Source organism: Pundamilia nyererei, unplaced genomic scaffold (genome assembly GCF_000239375.1).
Source record: "Pundamilia nyererei isolate P.nyererei 1_Seehausen unplaced genomic scaffold, PunNye1.0 scaffold00098, whole genome shotgun sequence".
NCBI classification, from domain to species: Eukaryota; Metazoa; Chordata; class Actinopteri; order Cichliformes; family Cichlidae; genus Pundamilia; species Pundamilia nyererei.
This window is the reverse complement of record NW_005187499.1, coordinates 484,820-500,147: the sequence shown is the minus strand read 5'-3', so window position 1 is coordinate 500,147 and position 15,328 is coordinate 484,820. Positions and strand designations below refer to the sequence as shown.

Here is a 15,328-nt window from a genome sequence, read left to right as displayed (position 1 = left end):
GAGCTGTGTTCTTCAAAGACTAACACTTGATACCTTTAAATACTGTAAATCACTTTTTGGACAGCAATCCCTTTTTGACACAACATTGGCTCTGCTAACAGTGAAAAGCACATTGAAAAACTATCATTAAATGCAAAAAGACCATTATGAATTGTCATTATGAATTTCAGTTATCCATCTTCATTTATATAAGCTGGTGAATTAATGTTTTTTTAAGCATTAAAACCACAAAATACACATATTCTGTCTGGTTTTTATTGACCTTTATGCTTCTTCTGATCATAGACTATCAAGACTCCTGCCAGACCAGGAATCTGTCCATCACCACTGGAAACAAGAAGGGGCTCAGGGCACCTTATGTAACGACACATCATGCCTAAACCTTCTACCAGTAGCTGCTACCACAGACCTCACTACTGTCTTGCTGTTATCATTCATGTCTTTCATCACCCTCACACTCTTCTCTTTTACTTCTGACTTCCTCATGCAGGACCACAGTTCCTCTCCTCGCCGGAGGAGGGCCCGGGTAATTGAGACATTTCATTGTGGGCGGTGCCGAAGCTTTCGTAACAAGTTTCAGAATCAAAGTGTGTTGTGGTGCTCGTACTGCTGGTGTAAAAGGTTTTAAACGAATTACGGTACGCTGTGGGCTACATATAACGCAGGCTAAGGTCAGACTTTTCTTTGTGAACTTTTATTTATGCCTCAGCAACTCGCTAGTTTATGCTAGCTAAGAGTATGTTAGCTAGCACTCTGCTGTCATGGTTGCTAGGGTCCTGGCTGTAGCTTGAACGAGTACAAACAGCAAGTGCTATATTTCTGTGAGTAGCTACCAAGCTTCTAATCATTTAGCAGGCTACAAGTTGGTGAAAGCTCCGCCAAGCTGTGCTCGATTTGTCAGGTGATTAGGAAAGGTAGTCGAGCGCAGATGAAATCGATATGACCGCTTATCAGCTGGAGAGTTTTGTTACAGTAGAAAACCGACTGCTGAGAAATATAATAAGAGAAATGCCCTGTCACTGTCACTAACTCCCTTATGTTTGCTCAAAGCTTAAGCTTTTGAATACCGGATTAATCGTTTGTCATTATAAAATAGTGAGCAATAGAAAATAATTTTTAGCCACATTACTAAAGCGGGAAACAGAAAATGTTAATTTTAAGAAAATTTAAACAGTCCACTCTGCCAAAATAATGAAATTAACTGTTCATTTCATTTAAAATTTCTTTTTTTTTTTAATGTATGTAATTCTTTGTACATTTTTGCAGATGGCTTCAGCTCTGGCAAACAGGGCAATAGGAGCCATCATGGGATCAGCAGTGGCAGATGCTGCAGGTATTAATAGTGTCACACTTGTTGTACATTGATGATCTATGAAAGTAATCATGCTTGTGTTTAATAACTGGAAAGACAGTTTTTATAGGGGACTAAAATGCTGTTCTGTGAAACACTCAATATCACCATACTACTTCCATGGCAGGGTGAGTTTAGTGGTGCACCTGATTAATTGATCATCACAAGTGTGAGCACCTCAGGCACCTCAAAATTGGATCATGCAACAAGACAATGATCCAAGGACAGCAGCAAATCTCTTAAAAAAAAAATCGCTGGAAAAATAAAAGAATCCACGTGTTGCGATGGGCCAGTCAAAGTCCAGACCTCACCCTGATTGCAATTCGATTATGGGACCTTAAGAGAACTGTGCATAAATGAAAACAGACATCAATGAACTAAATCAATTTTGTAAAGAAGAGTGGGCCAGATTTCTTCCACAACAATGTGAGAGACTGATAAACTCTGTCGCCTGTCAAATGTGTCAAGACTATAACTTTTGAGCTGCCATAAGGTTAGCAGGTATCTTTCAGCTGAGCTGAGAGCTTCCTGGTTTGAGTTGAGTACTCAGATCTTCAGGTTGTACGAGTGGAAGTGGATTTTCAGTCCTTTTTTTTTTTTAACACATCTCCTTAGGTTGTGAGTAATGTCAAGGTTCAGAGTGTAATTATCTTGTCTCTTGCAGCACAGCCTCTCCACTGGGTGTACGACCTCCAGAAGTTAAAGGGGATCCTGGCTCTGAATCCAAACCCAGAATTCCACCCTGAGTCCGCTAACCCTTTTTACAGGAGGGAGACTGGCAAGCAGAGTTGCTATGGAGACCAGGCATATGTCCTGCTGGAGTCCCTGTCTGAATGTGGAGGTAGTGCTGCTGACTTTATCCCTAAAATTAAACTAAACTTACATTTCTATAGGTCATAGTAGGTTTCAGATTACTACTATCTACAGCAAGCGAAGTTATGCAGTTGATTCAGTTTGTTTTTTCTGTTTGTCAGTAGAATTATTGATAAAGTTATGGATGGATTTGCTTTAAATTCTACCAGAAGTAGCACTTGGTCCAACATAAAGGGATTAACTAGAACTGGACACATGAAATTGCCTCATATCTGTACAAGTGATATAAGGAAAATAGAAGAAAGTGGGCTGTCCTCAAAGAAATATTACGCATTACTCTAGAGCCACATAGTCTACATGCAGGGACTCAGTTCGTGCAGTGTGTAGGGAATTTTCACACACTGTCTAAGATGCCTGATCTCTCTGACCAGGTCTAAACATTGATGACCTGAAGCAGCGCACACTGAAAGTTTTTGGGCCAGGATCAGAGTATGACATGCCCGTCAATGATCCTTACAGAGAGAGGGGAGGTAAGAGAAATCTTGGAGATATCCCTGAGGTCCGTTACCTTTTTGACAAAATATGCAATTTGGACTTCTGCAGGGCCAAGACCTCAGCTGCCCATCGATGGGCCGTGGAGACATGCAAGTTTAAAGAGCTTCCTGAAGAATGTGGATGCAGGCAAAGAGGAGACGGGTAAAGCTTCTGAAATTATTCACAGTTTGACGTTATGAAGACAAACATCTCTAACCTAAATATGTGCTGGTTTCCTTCAGGTTGTGAGAACGACTGTCAGATTGATGGAATAGCCAAACTGGCTCCTATAGTGGCTTTTTATGCAGGACAGCCCGATATGCTGGAGAAGGTGGAACAGGCCATCCGTGTCACCCAGAACAATGATGAATGTGTGGCAGAGACTCTAGCAGCAGCGAGGTCAGGACATCTTCCAGCACACCAGTTTCACTTATTTACACATGTTGGATTAGAATTGGCTATTTAAGGGTTAATAATAAAACTTAGTTTTTAACCTGGAAACCACAATAGACTATTAGATCTGGTAATTAAAAGTGGGCATAATAAGAAGTATTTGGAGCAGAGAGTATAAAAATAGGGAAGAGAACACATTTCACATTTTAATAAACTGATCAGCCACATGAAAGCTGAGTGTCTCTAAAGATCATTCCAGTTTGGCTGCATGGTTGATTACACCTTTCTCTGTAGTGAGGCAAAATCAGAACACATATTTAATACTGTTCTACAAAGATGTATAAAGAAAAACATAAAACGGAAATGCTCCACACTGACTTCTTTTCCCAGGTTTCTGGAACATTTCATCCTGAATGGTCCAGATCCAAAAGCCTTGGACGCGGTGCTCAATCAGCTGAATGACCCAAACAGAAAGCAGCCTCAAGATTTAGACAAAGCAGTCATCGGTACGTGAGGCCAGCAGCATATTTCCTTCCCTGTGTTAAAGTCATGAGACCGACTCATGTGATCAAAGAGTTTATTTTACCTTATTCTCTGAAGGTTCAGTTCCAATGTGACATAATGATGATAGGATAAAGAGATATGCAGAGAGTTATGTTTAGTTTAGTTAACATCTCATCTTATGTGTGACTCGCTACTGCACCCTCTCTGCCTGATTTCAGGACACATCCACCAGGTGAAGGAGAATTTATCCAAAACTCCGCAAGAGCTGATCCCCTCTGTCTTCACAAATGCATGAGGTATCTTTGATAAGCTCCTTCAACCTCTGCCATCAGTGTAGCCCTTAACAGTAACGTGGTAAAAAAGCGGTATGTGTAATTTGGATAGCTGTGAGACAAACCAGGAAAAATGCCTTCATGCCATTCACATCTGCCTCTGATGTTTCAGGTTTGCCCGGTGCGTTCCAAGCCGCGCTGCACGGAGTCCTGACAGCCACTCGCTATGAGACGGCTGTCAGAGACACCATGAGCTGCGGGGGATGCACCTGCAGCAGAGGATCCTTCATAGGAGCCTGTCTTGGGGCTCAGGTGGGGCTGTCTGCTAATCTAATATATTCACGTGCACATATTTTAAGTTTGATTTATGAAATGTTCTGTTCTCATTTTTCTAGGTCGGACCTGAGGGAATCCCGGAGTCCTGGAAGTCCAAGACCCTGCAATACGACTTGGTGTTGGAGCATACCAAGAAGATAACCAAACACCTGTCGGCGTAATGCCTTTTAAGAAGGCTTAGAGAGAACGGTGTGACAAACTGTCGAGCTTTGACAGAACAGCGAATGATGGTTCCTGTTTAAATGTCTGGATGGCAGGAGCCAGATGTTTTTGTTTCTGTTAAAGTAAAACAGGTTGTTCACATGTTCTGTGAGAAGATATGGTAAAGATCATCATTATTTTAAAAATGAATTACTATTTAAATTACTATTTCTGGACTATATATGTGTCATTTAAGCATTATTCATATTGACAGTGCGATTTGTGGTCCAACACAAAATATAGGAGTTTAGAGAAAAAGAGTCCATGCACCACAGTTTTTGCAAATGATGTTTTTCCAATATCCAATACTGCATTTATGTAAAGCCACAAGTTGTATGAAGAGCCCATAAACTTCAGCAAGCACATCAGAGATGTAAAGGCCATCAATAAAAAGACAAATAATACCTTCCTTTATTTATTTTACAGTGTGCTTTTATAACTCACACATCTGTCTTTCCTTTTAGTATTGAATGAAAATTTCCTTTGAAGCTGAAATAAACTGCTGTACTTAGCCTTCCAGTGCCAGGATCATAAAATTAATAAAACATTAACAGGAGCTGATTGTATGAGTGTACTGAGATTCCATGTTCCACATGGAGGTCACATTTTTCTTTTATGTAATTTAAAAAATTTCAGCAGCTCGAGCGTGGATTTCATTTACACCAGATGAATATTTTGTAATCTCTTTTAAAATCTATAACCACACCAAATTAGTTAATAAAACAGGACGCTGTGTGAAATGTAATTAAACACAGAATGCACTGATTTGAAAACTGCATAAACCCACATTTTATTCACAGAACACAGAGAACATATGAAATGTTTAAACTGAGAGGATGTGCCATTATAAGACAAATAAGGTTTTAAATTTGATGACAGCTCCATGTCTCAAAAAAGGGTAGGCATGAGGACAACAAAAGACTGGAAAAGTAGGTGGCACTGAAAAGAAACGGGTAGAGGAACATTTTGGAACTAATTAAGTTAGCTGGGAACAGGTCATTAACAGGACTGGAAATAAAAAGAGCATCTTAGAGGGGCAAAGCTTCTCAAGTAAAGGTGGGCAGAGGTGCAGAGGTTCACCACTATGTAAAAGAAAAACTATAAATTGTGAAACAGTTTTATAATAATTTTCATCCCAATGGCTTTGAATCATCTACAACACATAATATCAAGAAACAGAGAATTGTGGGACTGCACTCTGAGCCAGTGGCACTGCCTTAAAAACAGGCATGATTCTGTCATGGAAATCACTGCCATCCACAAACTCAGGTGAAAATGCGATCATCTTCTTGCGGCCACAGCTCTTTTGAAATTGAGTGAGACATAGTGAAAAAAAACTGTTTTGTGGTCAGACTAATCGAGATTTCGAAGTTCTTTTTGGAAAAGAAAACATCAGTACTCAGTTCACAAACCTGATTTTCCAATCAGGTCTATGAGGGTGCATTAGTGCATCTGGAACTGGTAGGCTGCACATCTGGTTCCATCAACGGAACTCTGCTACCTTAGGGCGAGAAGCGGTGAGCACCGTGGACAGGCCTGAGTGAAATCAGTAAGGAAATGCGCTTACTGACCGACATCCCTGGTGTGGTGTTGTTTCAACTTTGCTGTTTGGCACTGTTATCATACATGCGTTATTCATACATGTGCGGCCACATGTGTATGTGACCCACGAAAATTAAACTGTAATTTTCTTCACACACGCGCTCTCGCGGGGATTGTCTACCACAGAATTGTCCCGCTACAGCTGCCGTAGCTGTGTCTGACGAAAGCGTTTGATACTTACTACCTGGGAGTCAAACATGGCTAGTAAGGGGGGGAAACAAAGTCGGTCGGCGTCTGGTCTTTCATGTAGAAAAGGTGCAGGAGACCAGGAGGAAGAGGAACAGCCGCTGCAGGCGGTTTTAGTCGCTGACAGCTTCAACCGGAGGTTTTTCCCAGTGACCAAAGACCAGCCGCGGGTAGGCAGTGAGCTAAGCTAACCAAAATGCTAATGGAGGCTAGCTTGTGTCCATGCTGTAAACAGTGACAGGGCATCACTCATACCGATGATGAAAGCATTTAATCAAACAAAATTTGAACTCGTGCTTGTTGCTGTCTGTACAGTAGTTGCTAAAATGAGAGAATCACGCGAGTCTCGGGATTGTTTAGCTCCACTTAACTGTCAGATTTTCATTGATGACAGGCGCTGCTGCCGCTGGGTAACGTTGCCATGATCGACTACACCTTGGAGTTCCTCACTTCTACTGGAGTGCAGGAAACATTTGTATTCTGCTGCTGGATGGCCAGTAAAATCAAGGCGCACTTGCAGTGAGTTTCCCTGCTACTGTGTGTGTGAGCTTTTGTTTTCTGAAGCTTATTGTATTAAAACTTATGAATATTGTGTCTGACAGGAAATCAAAGTGGTGTCGACCCAGTTCTCCAAACACAGTCCACATCATTACTTCGGACCTGTACCGCTCCCTTGGGGATGTGCTACGGGATGTTGATGCAAAGTCCCTGGTGCGCTCAGACTTTATATTGGTTTACGGAGATGTGGTATCCAATATTGATGTCAGCCAGGCTCTGCAGGAGCACAGGTAAAAGTCCACCGGCCAGCCTTTTTCTACATGAGAAATGGTGTTGATCTAAGTGTTTCCACAAGGCTGTGTTTTTGTGCACTTAAGGCATCGCCGAAAGATGGACAAGAACATCTCAGTGATGACCATGATCTTTAAAGAATCGTCGCCGGGTCACAGGTCTCGTTGTGAGGAAGACAACGTCATTGTGGCAGTGGACAGCAAGAGCCAGCAGATTTTACACTATCAGAAGACACAAGGGCTCAAGAAGCTACAGTTTCCAATGGTAAACAGTTGTATCTTTGGCAGTCTGTTATATCTTTGATGCATTTTGGGGTTCGATTGACTTTTTGAGTCTTTGTCGTACTTGCAGAATATTTTCCACAGTGGAAGTGAGGAATTTGAAATCAGACATGACCTCCTGGACAGCCACATCAGTATCTGCTCCCCGCAGGTTGGTTTTGGTCCACACAGGGGAAATATTTAACTGTCATTGTTGGCTGCAGTAACATTGTTGTTTTTGATGTCATTTTTTCAGGTTGCTGAGCTTTTCACTGACAATTTTGACTACCAAACTAGAGATGACTTTGTTAGAGGGCTTTTGGTCAATGAAGAGGTACTATGGAAGCATTATTATGCTGAAATTTGAATAATGCCACAAAAAATATTTAGAGCATTTCTGACCCTTGTTCATTTTCTTTGTTTAGATTCTAGGCAACCAGATCCATGTGCATGTCACACAGGACGGATATGGTGTCCGAGTGTCGAACCTTCTAATGTATGACTCAGTGTCGTCTGACCTTGTGCGGCGGTGGGTCTATCCCCTGACCCCCGAGGCCAACTTCACAGACCAGGAGGGACATAGCTGCACATACTCTCGCCACAATGTCTACAGGGCGTCTGGTGTCAGCCTGGGCCATGGCAGCCAGATGGAGGAGAACGTTCTTATCGGCTGTGATACCAGCATCGGTGCCAACTGTTACATCTCGAACAGTGTCATCGGTGACAACTGCATCATAGGTGAGCTCTCTGGCCAGCACCACTCAAACTCAGTGCTTCAATTTTTAAGTTATAGAAGTGTAGTTAACATTTTTCTTTTTTTATTGGTTCACTGCAATAGGTGACAATGTAGTCCTGGATCATGCCTACATCTGGAATCATGTTCACATTGCCAGTAATGTGGAGATCATCCAGTCTGTCATCTGCAACAAGGCTGAGGTCAAAGAGGGCGTGACTCTTAAGAAACAGTGTGTTCTAGCATATGATGTAAGCTCCACATCATCTTTTATATCCGATTGCAAAGCAAACTCTGTCTGGTGGCAAATTGATGTTGAATTTTAAAGGCGTTTAAGGATATTGCATTTTGACTGGCAAATTTTCCATTTTTCTTGACATTTCTTTGCTCCTTTTTAGAGAAAACATAAGCAGATTTGACAAAAACTGTGAAAGGATCTAAAATGGCTTGTTATTGCAGAAATATAACCGCAGCAAATATCTGGTTCTTAACTGGATTTAGTGTAGTAGCTGTGACCCTCTGGAGTCTAGTAGAGATGCCACAAATCTGGGCAAAAAATAATCTGACATATATCCACTGCAGTGCCACACTATGTCAGATATTGAGCAATACTGATAGAAGAATTTTGGTTTTAGCATCTGTGCAAAGTTCAGCCAATCAGTTGGTTGCCTGTGTCCTTCATATTTAGTCTTGTGTTCTTTTTTTATGTCCAAAAGTAGCTTTGATTTACGCTAAAAGAGAATGATTTTACTAGTCTTAATCAAACTGGAAACAGGGTTTCAGATTTGGCTTACAGTCTGCTGGCTGTTGCTCCTTTGCACCTTCCTGCTGCAAAAGTAATTACCCACAGTAGTAGTACAAATATATAGCTATTTGTACACGCGCTTAGTTCAATGCATGAAATCAGGGACGTGCATTCAGTGATCGTCTTGTAAAACGTCATCAGATATAAAGTCAGATTTGCAGTATCTGCGTATTTGAATGTTTCTATGAACTGTTTTACAGGTGGTAATTGGACCAAACATCTCTCTACCAGAAGGCACCGTGGTGTCTATGCACCATCCAGAGGAGGAAGAGGAGGATGACGATGAATTCCTCAGTGATGACGCTGAGGTTGGCCAAAGATCGGACAAAACCAAACAGAAAGGTGTGTATTAAGTCTGTATTAGATCAGTTTATATGTTATCAAGCTGCTTGATGTGAATGTTCTCCTGTCTTCTAGTTTTCAATCCTGCAGAAGTTGGAGCAGAAGGAAAAGGCTACATCTGGAAGGCCAGCAGTCTGGATGTCACAGAGGAAGAGGAGCTGTCGCAGTGTCTCTGGGGTAGAGCAGCAGTTCATCGTCATGGAACTGGCATTTCCCATGATGCTTCAGCTGAAGTCCCAGCATGCTTGTTTTTGTGTGTTCCCAGGCTTGGTGTTGAATCCAGACCCTGAGAGTGACAGTGAAGACAGCGACACTGATGACCCCGATGACCCGGTGATTCCTTCCCCTGAGATGGATGATGTCAAAGGTGAGAGGGCATGTCTCATTTAGCTAGCTTGCATGTGGAACTCTCATACTGCCCCCTCCTGGCCCGAAAATGACAACACAAACTGCAAAATGAATAATAATACTAATACATGTTTTTTTCTCTTATGTAGTCTTCCACATGGAGGTGCTCGGGACCCTGCAGAGAGGTTTGGAGGAGAACATCAGCTGTGACAACCTCGTACTTGAGATCAACTCTCTAAAGTAAGGGGGAACTGACTCACACCTGTGTTGCTCGTCTTTGCAGTGATTGTTGCTTAGTTTGACATTTCCCAATCCCCCTCCAACCTCCCTTTTCCAGGTATGCCTACAATATCAATCTGAAAGAGGTGATGCAGATTTTAACCCGAGTGGTACTGGAGTACCCTTTCCAGCAGCAGGGCACACATCTCACCCCTTCACAATACGTTACTCTGCTTCTGCCGGTGAATAAGATACAAGTCTTTTAATATGACAAAACAGAAGCTCAGAAAAAACCCAAAAAAATTCTTAATTATTTTCCATTTCTTTTTTTCTTTTTCTTTGTGCTGCTGTCAGCTATTGAAGAAATGGGCGCCAGTGTTTAAGAATTATGTGAAGAGAGCACAGGACCATCTAGACTGCCTGTCTGCCTTTGAGGAACACTTCCTGGAGCAGGAGAGCCACTGGGCTGCTATGGTCAAGGTCAGGAGCAATGAGCACTTATACGTGCAAAACTGCATTGTTAAAATCAATGGTTTGAATTGTTTGCTGTGTCTTTATCCAGCCTGTTAGGATGAGGATGAATATGCTGCTTTGTTTGTAACTCAGGTCCTCATGAATATGTACGAGCTGGAAATCTTGGAGGAGGAAATGATACTGCGCTGGTTCTCTCAGGGAGCCACCAGTGACAAAAGCAGACAGCTCCGCAAAAACCAAGGGGTAAGTACAGTGTGAACTACAGGAGACAGCACAGAGCAGCAACAAAGTTTAAGCTCAGTATTCACATTATGAACAGGTTTAGTGTAAATGTATGTATATGTAAAGAAAGGAATTACAGTACTGTGCAAATGTACAGTCGAGCTAACCCCCATTTTTTAAATATTTTGTTTCCAAGAGGCCCAGACATTCCTGTAATATTTTAATTCTCCAGGCTTTCTGAAACTCTTTCAGTTTTTCTTTGGGCATTGGCTTCTTTTTCACTCACTTTTAGTCCAGTCCTTGTAACTGATCTTTTTCAGAGGAATTCGTTTTGTCTGTTAAGCCACTTAACACCAACCTATGACCTGTGAAGGCATCTAACTATAAACCAGTGCTGTTTACACATAGCAGACCAAAGAACCAATTTTAAATTTATATATATATCCTGCAAAGATGTGACTGAGAGAGCCTTTAGTCGATCCGTCTACTGTTCATGAAGCCTCATAAGAAACTGTCAGTAGGAAAGTGGCTGTCAAGAAGCCTCTCTTAAGGAAGTGAAACAGGGAGACAAGTCTGAGGTTTGCCAAATTACACAAGAAGTGCTCTGAAAATTATTGGTGACAGATCTTACAGACTGATGAATGCAAATTTGAAACTTTCTGGTTCACGTTGTTGACAGTATGTATGGAGGTACAACAGTGTCTGCAGCCATCTGTATTACAGTGTGGAGGCTCATTCATGGTTTGGAGATGCATTGCTCCCAGTGGTGTTGGGGATCTTGTCAAAATACTCTCAGATTTGATTCCTAATACAGTAGCATCTGATTGGCAACAACTTCATCTTTCACCATGATAATGATCCCAAATACACGACCAAAGCAGTAAAAACACACCTGCGACAATTGTGTATGCACACCTGGATACAAAAACATGTAGTGAAACACTATCATTATGATGGGCTGGCCTTCCCAGAGCCCAGATCTAACATTATTGAAGCCGTGTGGGATCATCTGGATAGAAAACAGAAAAAAGGGTGCTGTACGTATGTTTGAGAAACAGCCTATAGACTGCTATATATATTCTTTCCTCATTTACTCACATTTGAGCCTGAGTATAGCTTTACATTCACGGCCTCTGCAGTTTCATGGTTTCTAACAACTATTTATCTATTTATCTCAAACAGCTGCAGAAGTTCATCCAGTGGTTGGAAGAGGCTGAGGAGTCTTCGGAGGAGGATGGAGAGTAATGACGAGCAGTTTAAGTTATGACAAGGTGAACTCTTACGCTTCTGCATCTAGTTACCATCTGGACGTGCTCGGCGTAGCTGAAGTGGACATATTTTAATCACGTTATGCCACGCCGTGTAAAGGCTGGTGTGAATGTCAATATCCAAATAAAGGACCTGTGGTCTGCTTGGAATAAAAGTTTTAACAGACAACTGTGTCATTTTTTTTTATTTAATGAAACTGATTGTTCACCTTAAAAACAGAACAGAAGGAAAGTATCCAAGAGGTAGGAGACTGTAGTATAATAAGATTTCAAGCCTTCCTGTCTCATCATTTGACGAAAATGAAACATTTCATTAATTCTCTGGGCAGATTCAGAGAACGCTTCTCTTTATGCGAACACGCTTCCTTCCATCTTGGCTGCTCTATGCAAGGATGTAGAAGATGCAAGGATACACCTCTTTACTTTTGACCATAAGCTGTATTAAAGATACTTGAAGCCTCTTTATGGTGGATGTGGAATGAGTTCATGGTCAGGAGTGGACAGTTTGCATAAGGAATGCACCAACAGTAAAAGTAAAGCATAAACTGCAATCATTACAAATCATAAATAACAGCTTGAATGTACAGTGTGTGTGTGTTAACCCAAGAGTAAAATTACACTTACTTTAATCTCAATTAATTAGAAAAATACAATTTTATAACAAAAATAAAACGTCAGTTTTGATTAAGATAATGTTACATGAAACATCACAAAAAAAAAAAAAAAAAAAATCACAGTGCACAGGTTTCAGCCTGCCTTTAACAAACCAAACCAGTCTTTAACTCCTCTTTAAGCATGTTTACACGCTTCTGAACTGAATCTTTATCTAATTAACTTAGAGAACACTTATTACAATTTTCATTTAGCAGATCTGTGAAGTATTTAGCTCAGTACGGTGGCTGGGAGGGACAAAATACTTCAAAATATAAAACCAATGCATTTTAAAAATGCAGAACTATTATGAATTTGGCTTCTTTTTGTTTTACTGAGGTTACATTTACAGTTTTGTTTATGTGTATTAAAAGTTTAATTCGCACCAGTGTCTCTAATTTTTCACCCCCATGGTCATGATTGGAAATCCCTAAGCTTGCCTTGGAACATGACAGGAAACTGCCCGTGAGCGTTGTAACTACTCAAAATATGCAAGAGAATTATGTCAGCACTGAGAGTTTGTTAAAGAATCTATGAAAGAACACCAAAGGCATTGAAAAGGCTGTGACACAACTTTAGCAACCAGTAAAACCTGCACCAAACCCTTCGTCTTCTGCCCTAATTTGATCGTTCGTCTCGCTTATCCATCAAGCTACGAATGACACAGGCCAGAACTACAGTTCCAGTTATCCCAGTAAAGGCAGACAGCGCCTTCCACATGGCAGCTGACGACCTGTGGCTGTCCAAAAAGCTATTGTGGTCAGTGGGCACCAGGATGTATTTGCGGCCACCCTTTGGGGCCTGTAGCCTCATCACCTGGCCTCGCTCCAGCACCACCTCGCCGAACCCCGTCACGGTGGTCCCCACGCGCAGCATTTCCTCCGTCTCCTCCTTCGACACTGGTTTCTCCCCACCCACGGTTTGCAGCAATGAGTTCACAAGGTCCTCCTCAGCATTTCTGATTTTGTAATAAACCCTTTCCAGAAAGCAGCCGGAGGCCTCTAAAGGGTTGTGCACCCTCACACTTGCATCAGAGATGTAGGCGTCTGGGCTGATCAGACTGAAGGGCACAGAGTTGTTGCTCTCTTTTTTGCACCCTATCCGGGTGTTCCTGTAAGAGAATGCATTCTCAGTAGAGCAGAAGATTAATAAAAAGACATTTGTGGTGTATTATTTAGTGGTATTCACCATTTCGCAGCACTGGAGTCCCAGTATTTCCAATGCTCCACTGTAACAATCTTCTGAATCACACCGTAGCATCGTGGGATGAACTGGCTGTTCAGAGGCTCCCCGTCTGCCTGGACCTGACCTTAAACCAGACATGTAGGAAATCATTAGTCTTCTTAAAACTCTCTCTCCAGGACTGAGCTCATTCAGTGTGTTGACATATTTCTACCTTCAACAGCAACATACTGGAGCCGCCTGTGGGGAGTGGCATTCAGCACCCTGACCAAATCTTCATCTGGTCTGAAAACAGGGATTTCCTAAAAATGGAGAAGATTGACTTGAATGATAAAGGTCAGACTGTGTGTAAGGTTTACAGCAGACATGTCACTTGCCTTTAGCGCTTTCAACTCTCTCTTCTTCTCTTTGTACAGGTGATAAAACAGGCCGGAGAAGGCAAAACTGGACCCGATACCAATCAGAACCAGAGGGTTCACGGGAAGGTCGCTCATATCTGTAGCTGTGAGGAGAAATCACACACAGCTGAGTGGAAAGGAAACAGCTTCCAGTGAACCAGTGACGAGCAGTGTCACTGTTGCACCTGGCAACCCCGACCTTAACGAAACGGGTCCAGGAAGTTATTTCGAGGTTGTAAAGTTCGTCAACACAGAAAAACTAAACAGTCAAAACCTCTGAAAATGTTCGGTGACTTTGGTTTTAAAGCCCCACTGCGAGATATCATTTTATCAGCATCTTTACTTCTACAGGATTACTCCATAGAGTTCAGTTCAGTGCTGGTTGACTGTCGTGTCTCTCTTTTATGACATCGCTGCCTTCGCAGTGTGCCTATAAACATCTTGTAATGCTGCACTGTCATTACATAAAATTGCGGAGAAGTAACACAAAGCTTACCTGTTAAAACTACCAAGTAAAAGAGCCACACTTGCCTATTGAAGGAACAGAAAACAAAAGCTGTCAGTTACTTCGTCAACACTTCCGTTTTTACCGGGTTACGTCACGTTTAATTAACCAATAGAATGCGAGCGGATTTTTTTTTGCAATCATGCCGTTTGACCGCTTCGTGGCAGCACGGCATATGTGGTTAGTTTATTAGGCTAAAAAAACAAAAACAAAACAAAAACCTGAAATATAGAAAATCTAAGGATTGGTACGCCTGGTATAAACTTACCAATCAGGTAAATTCCATTTGACCAGATTCCATTAAATTTAACGTTTTTCAAACCTTCGTGGAAAATGTACATGTAATCATATTAGTTAAACTCAGCATTATTCTTCCTGGGGTCCAAAAAACCTTCCAGTGTTAAAGCTGTACACAGATACATGTATCAGCTTCACCTCTGACTGAAAGGTTTATTATATAGTTTTTATTTACTTATTACTTATGTACTTTCTGAGAATTTGTACTGTTGCTTGTATGATTTATATTTTGTTCTACATCGTTATTGTTGAGAGCTTTGAAAAAAAGAAAATCAGATGCACCTATCAAAGCTCTCCTGTGTCATTAAAACTACATTTTGCTATTCACAGTTGTACAAGTGCTCATTAACATCAGCCAAACACATAGCAGCAACCCAATGGATTTAGGTGTGCAGACATGGTTAAGATCACCTGCTGAAGTTGATACCAAGCATCAGAGTGGGGAGGAGAGGTGTTTTAAGTACTGGAAAAAGACCCTCAGTGGAGAATGGCCAGACTGCTTTGAGTTGACAATAAGGAAATAGTAACTCAAATAACCACTTGTAACCAACCAAGGAACAGAGGTGGGAAGTAATGAATTACAAATATTTACTGATCTTAAGTGCAGTTTTCAGGTATCTGTACTTGAGTAGTGTTTTTTCTG

The 15,328-nt window shown here is 41.5% G+C and overlaps 3 protein-coding genes across 7 annotated transcripts; 2 read left to right on the top strand and 1 right to left on the bottom strand.

Annotated features, from left to right (window-relative positions):
• Window positions 1-332: 332 nt before the first annotated feature.
• LOC102213488 (crystallin J1A-like) lies at window positions 333-4,813 on the top strand. Of its 5 annotated transcripts, none has more exons than XM_005740201.2 (10): window positions 333-526; window positions 1,267-1,333; window positions 2,016-2,192; window positions 2,596-2,694; window positions 2,768-2,860; window positions 2,941-3,097; window positions 3,482-3,597; window positions 3,814-3,891; window positions 4,040-4,179; window positions 4,263-4,813. In XM_005740201.2, the coding sequence occupies exons 1-10, from the start codon at window positions 437-439 to the stop codon at window positions 4,362-4,364; spliced, it is 1,119 nt and encodes a 372-aa protein (XP_005740258.2). In that variant the 5' UTR covers window positions 333-436; the 3' UTR covers window positions 4,365-4,813. The 5 variants fall into 5 exon arrangements, with proteins under 5 accessions (XP_005740258.2, XP_013768145.1, XP_013768144.1 ...); XM_013912691.1 differs by lacking the exon at window positions 333-526 and adding an exon at window positions 533-638; XM_013912690.1 differs by lacking the exon at window positions 333-526 and adding an exon at window positions 533-671.
• Window positions 4,814-6,128: 1,315 nt separating this feature from the next.
• eif2b5 (eukaryotic translation initiation factor 2B, subunit 5 epsilon) lies at window positions 6,129-11,821 on the top strand. Its single transcript, XM_005740200.1, has 16 exons — window positions 6,129-6,362; window positions 6,587-6,711; window positions 6,795-6,980; window positions 7,068-7,245; window positions 7,333-7,413; window positions 7,498-7,575; window positions 7,667-7,979; window positions 8,080-8,225; window positions 8,980-9,121; window positions 9,197-9,298; window positions 9,387-9,488; window positions 9,619-9,709; window positions 9,807-9,930; window positions 10,043-10,168; window positions 10,295-10,405; window positions 11,567-11,821. The coding sequence occupies exons 1-16, from the start codon at window positions 6,204-6,206 to the stop codon at window positions 11,627-11,629; spliced, it is 2,127 nt and encodes a 708-aa protein (XP_005740257.1). The 5' UTR covers window positions 6,129-6,203; the 3' UTR covers window positions 11,630-11,821.
• An 800-nt stretch (window positions 11,822-12,621) lies between these two features.
• On the bottom strand, window positions 12,622-14,466 carry mul3 (mitochondrial E3 ubiquitin protein ligase 3). The gene is made up of 5 exons (XM_005740199.1): window positions 14,380-14,466; window positions 13,863-13,987; window positions 13,700-13,787; window positions 13,492-13,612; window positions 12,622-13,414 (listed from the first exon to the last, which is right to left on the bottom strand). The coding sequence occupies exons 2-5, from the start codon at window positions 13,977-13,979 to the stop codon at window positions 12,922-12,924; spliced, it is 819 nt and encodes a 272-aa protein (XP_005740256.1). The 5' UTR covers window positions 13,980-13,987; window positions 14,380-14,466; the 3' UTR covers window positions 12,622-12,921.
• Window positions 14,467-15,328: the final 862 nt, after the last annotated feature.

What these genes read in the sequence shown, in the direction of transcription:
- eif2b5 (XM_005740200.1), top strand. Translation starts at nt 6,204, where the DNA reads ATGGCTAGTAAGGGGGGGAAACAAAGTCGGTCGGCGTCTGGTCTTTCA. An exon ending in AAAATCAAGGCGCACTTGCA is followed by an intron (nt 6,712 to 6,794) that starts GTGAGTTTCCCT and finishes TGTGTCTGACAG; the next exon opens with GAAATCAAAGTGGTGTCGAC. An exon ending in CAGGCTCTGCAGGAGCACAG is followed by an intron (nt 6,981 to 7,067) that starts GTAAAAGTCCAC and finishes TGTGCACTTAAG; the next exon opens with GCATCGCCGAAAGATGGACA.
- mul3 (XM_005740199.1), bottom strand. Translation starts at nt 13,979, where the DNA reads ATGAGCGACCTTCCCGTGAACCCTCTGGTTCTGATTGGTATCGGGTCC. An exon ending in GAGAGTTGAAAGCGCTAAAG is followed by an intron (nt 13,788 to 13,862) that starts GCAAGTGACATG and finishes CTCCATTTTTAG; the next exon opens with GAAATCCCTGTTTTCAGACC. An exon ending in GACTCCAGTGCTGCGAAATG is followed by an intron (nt 13,415 to 13,491) that starts GTGAATACCACT and finishes ATTCTCTTACAG; the next exon opens with GAACACCCGGATAGGGTGCA.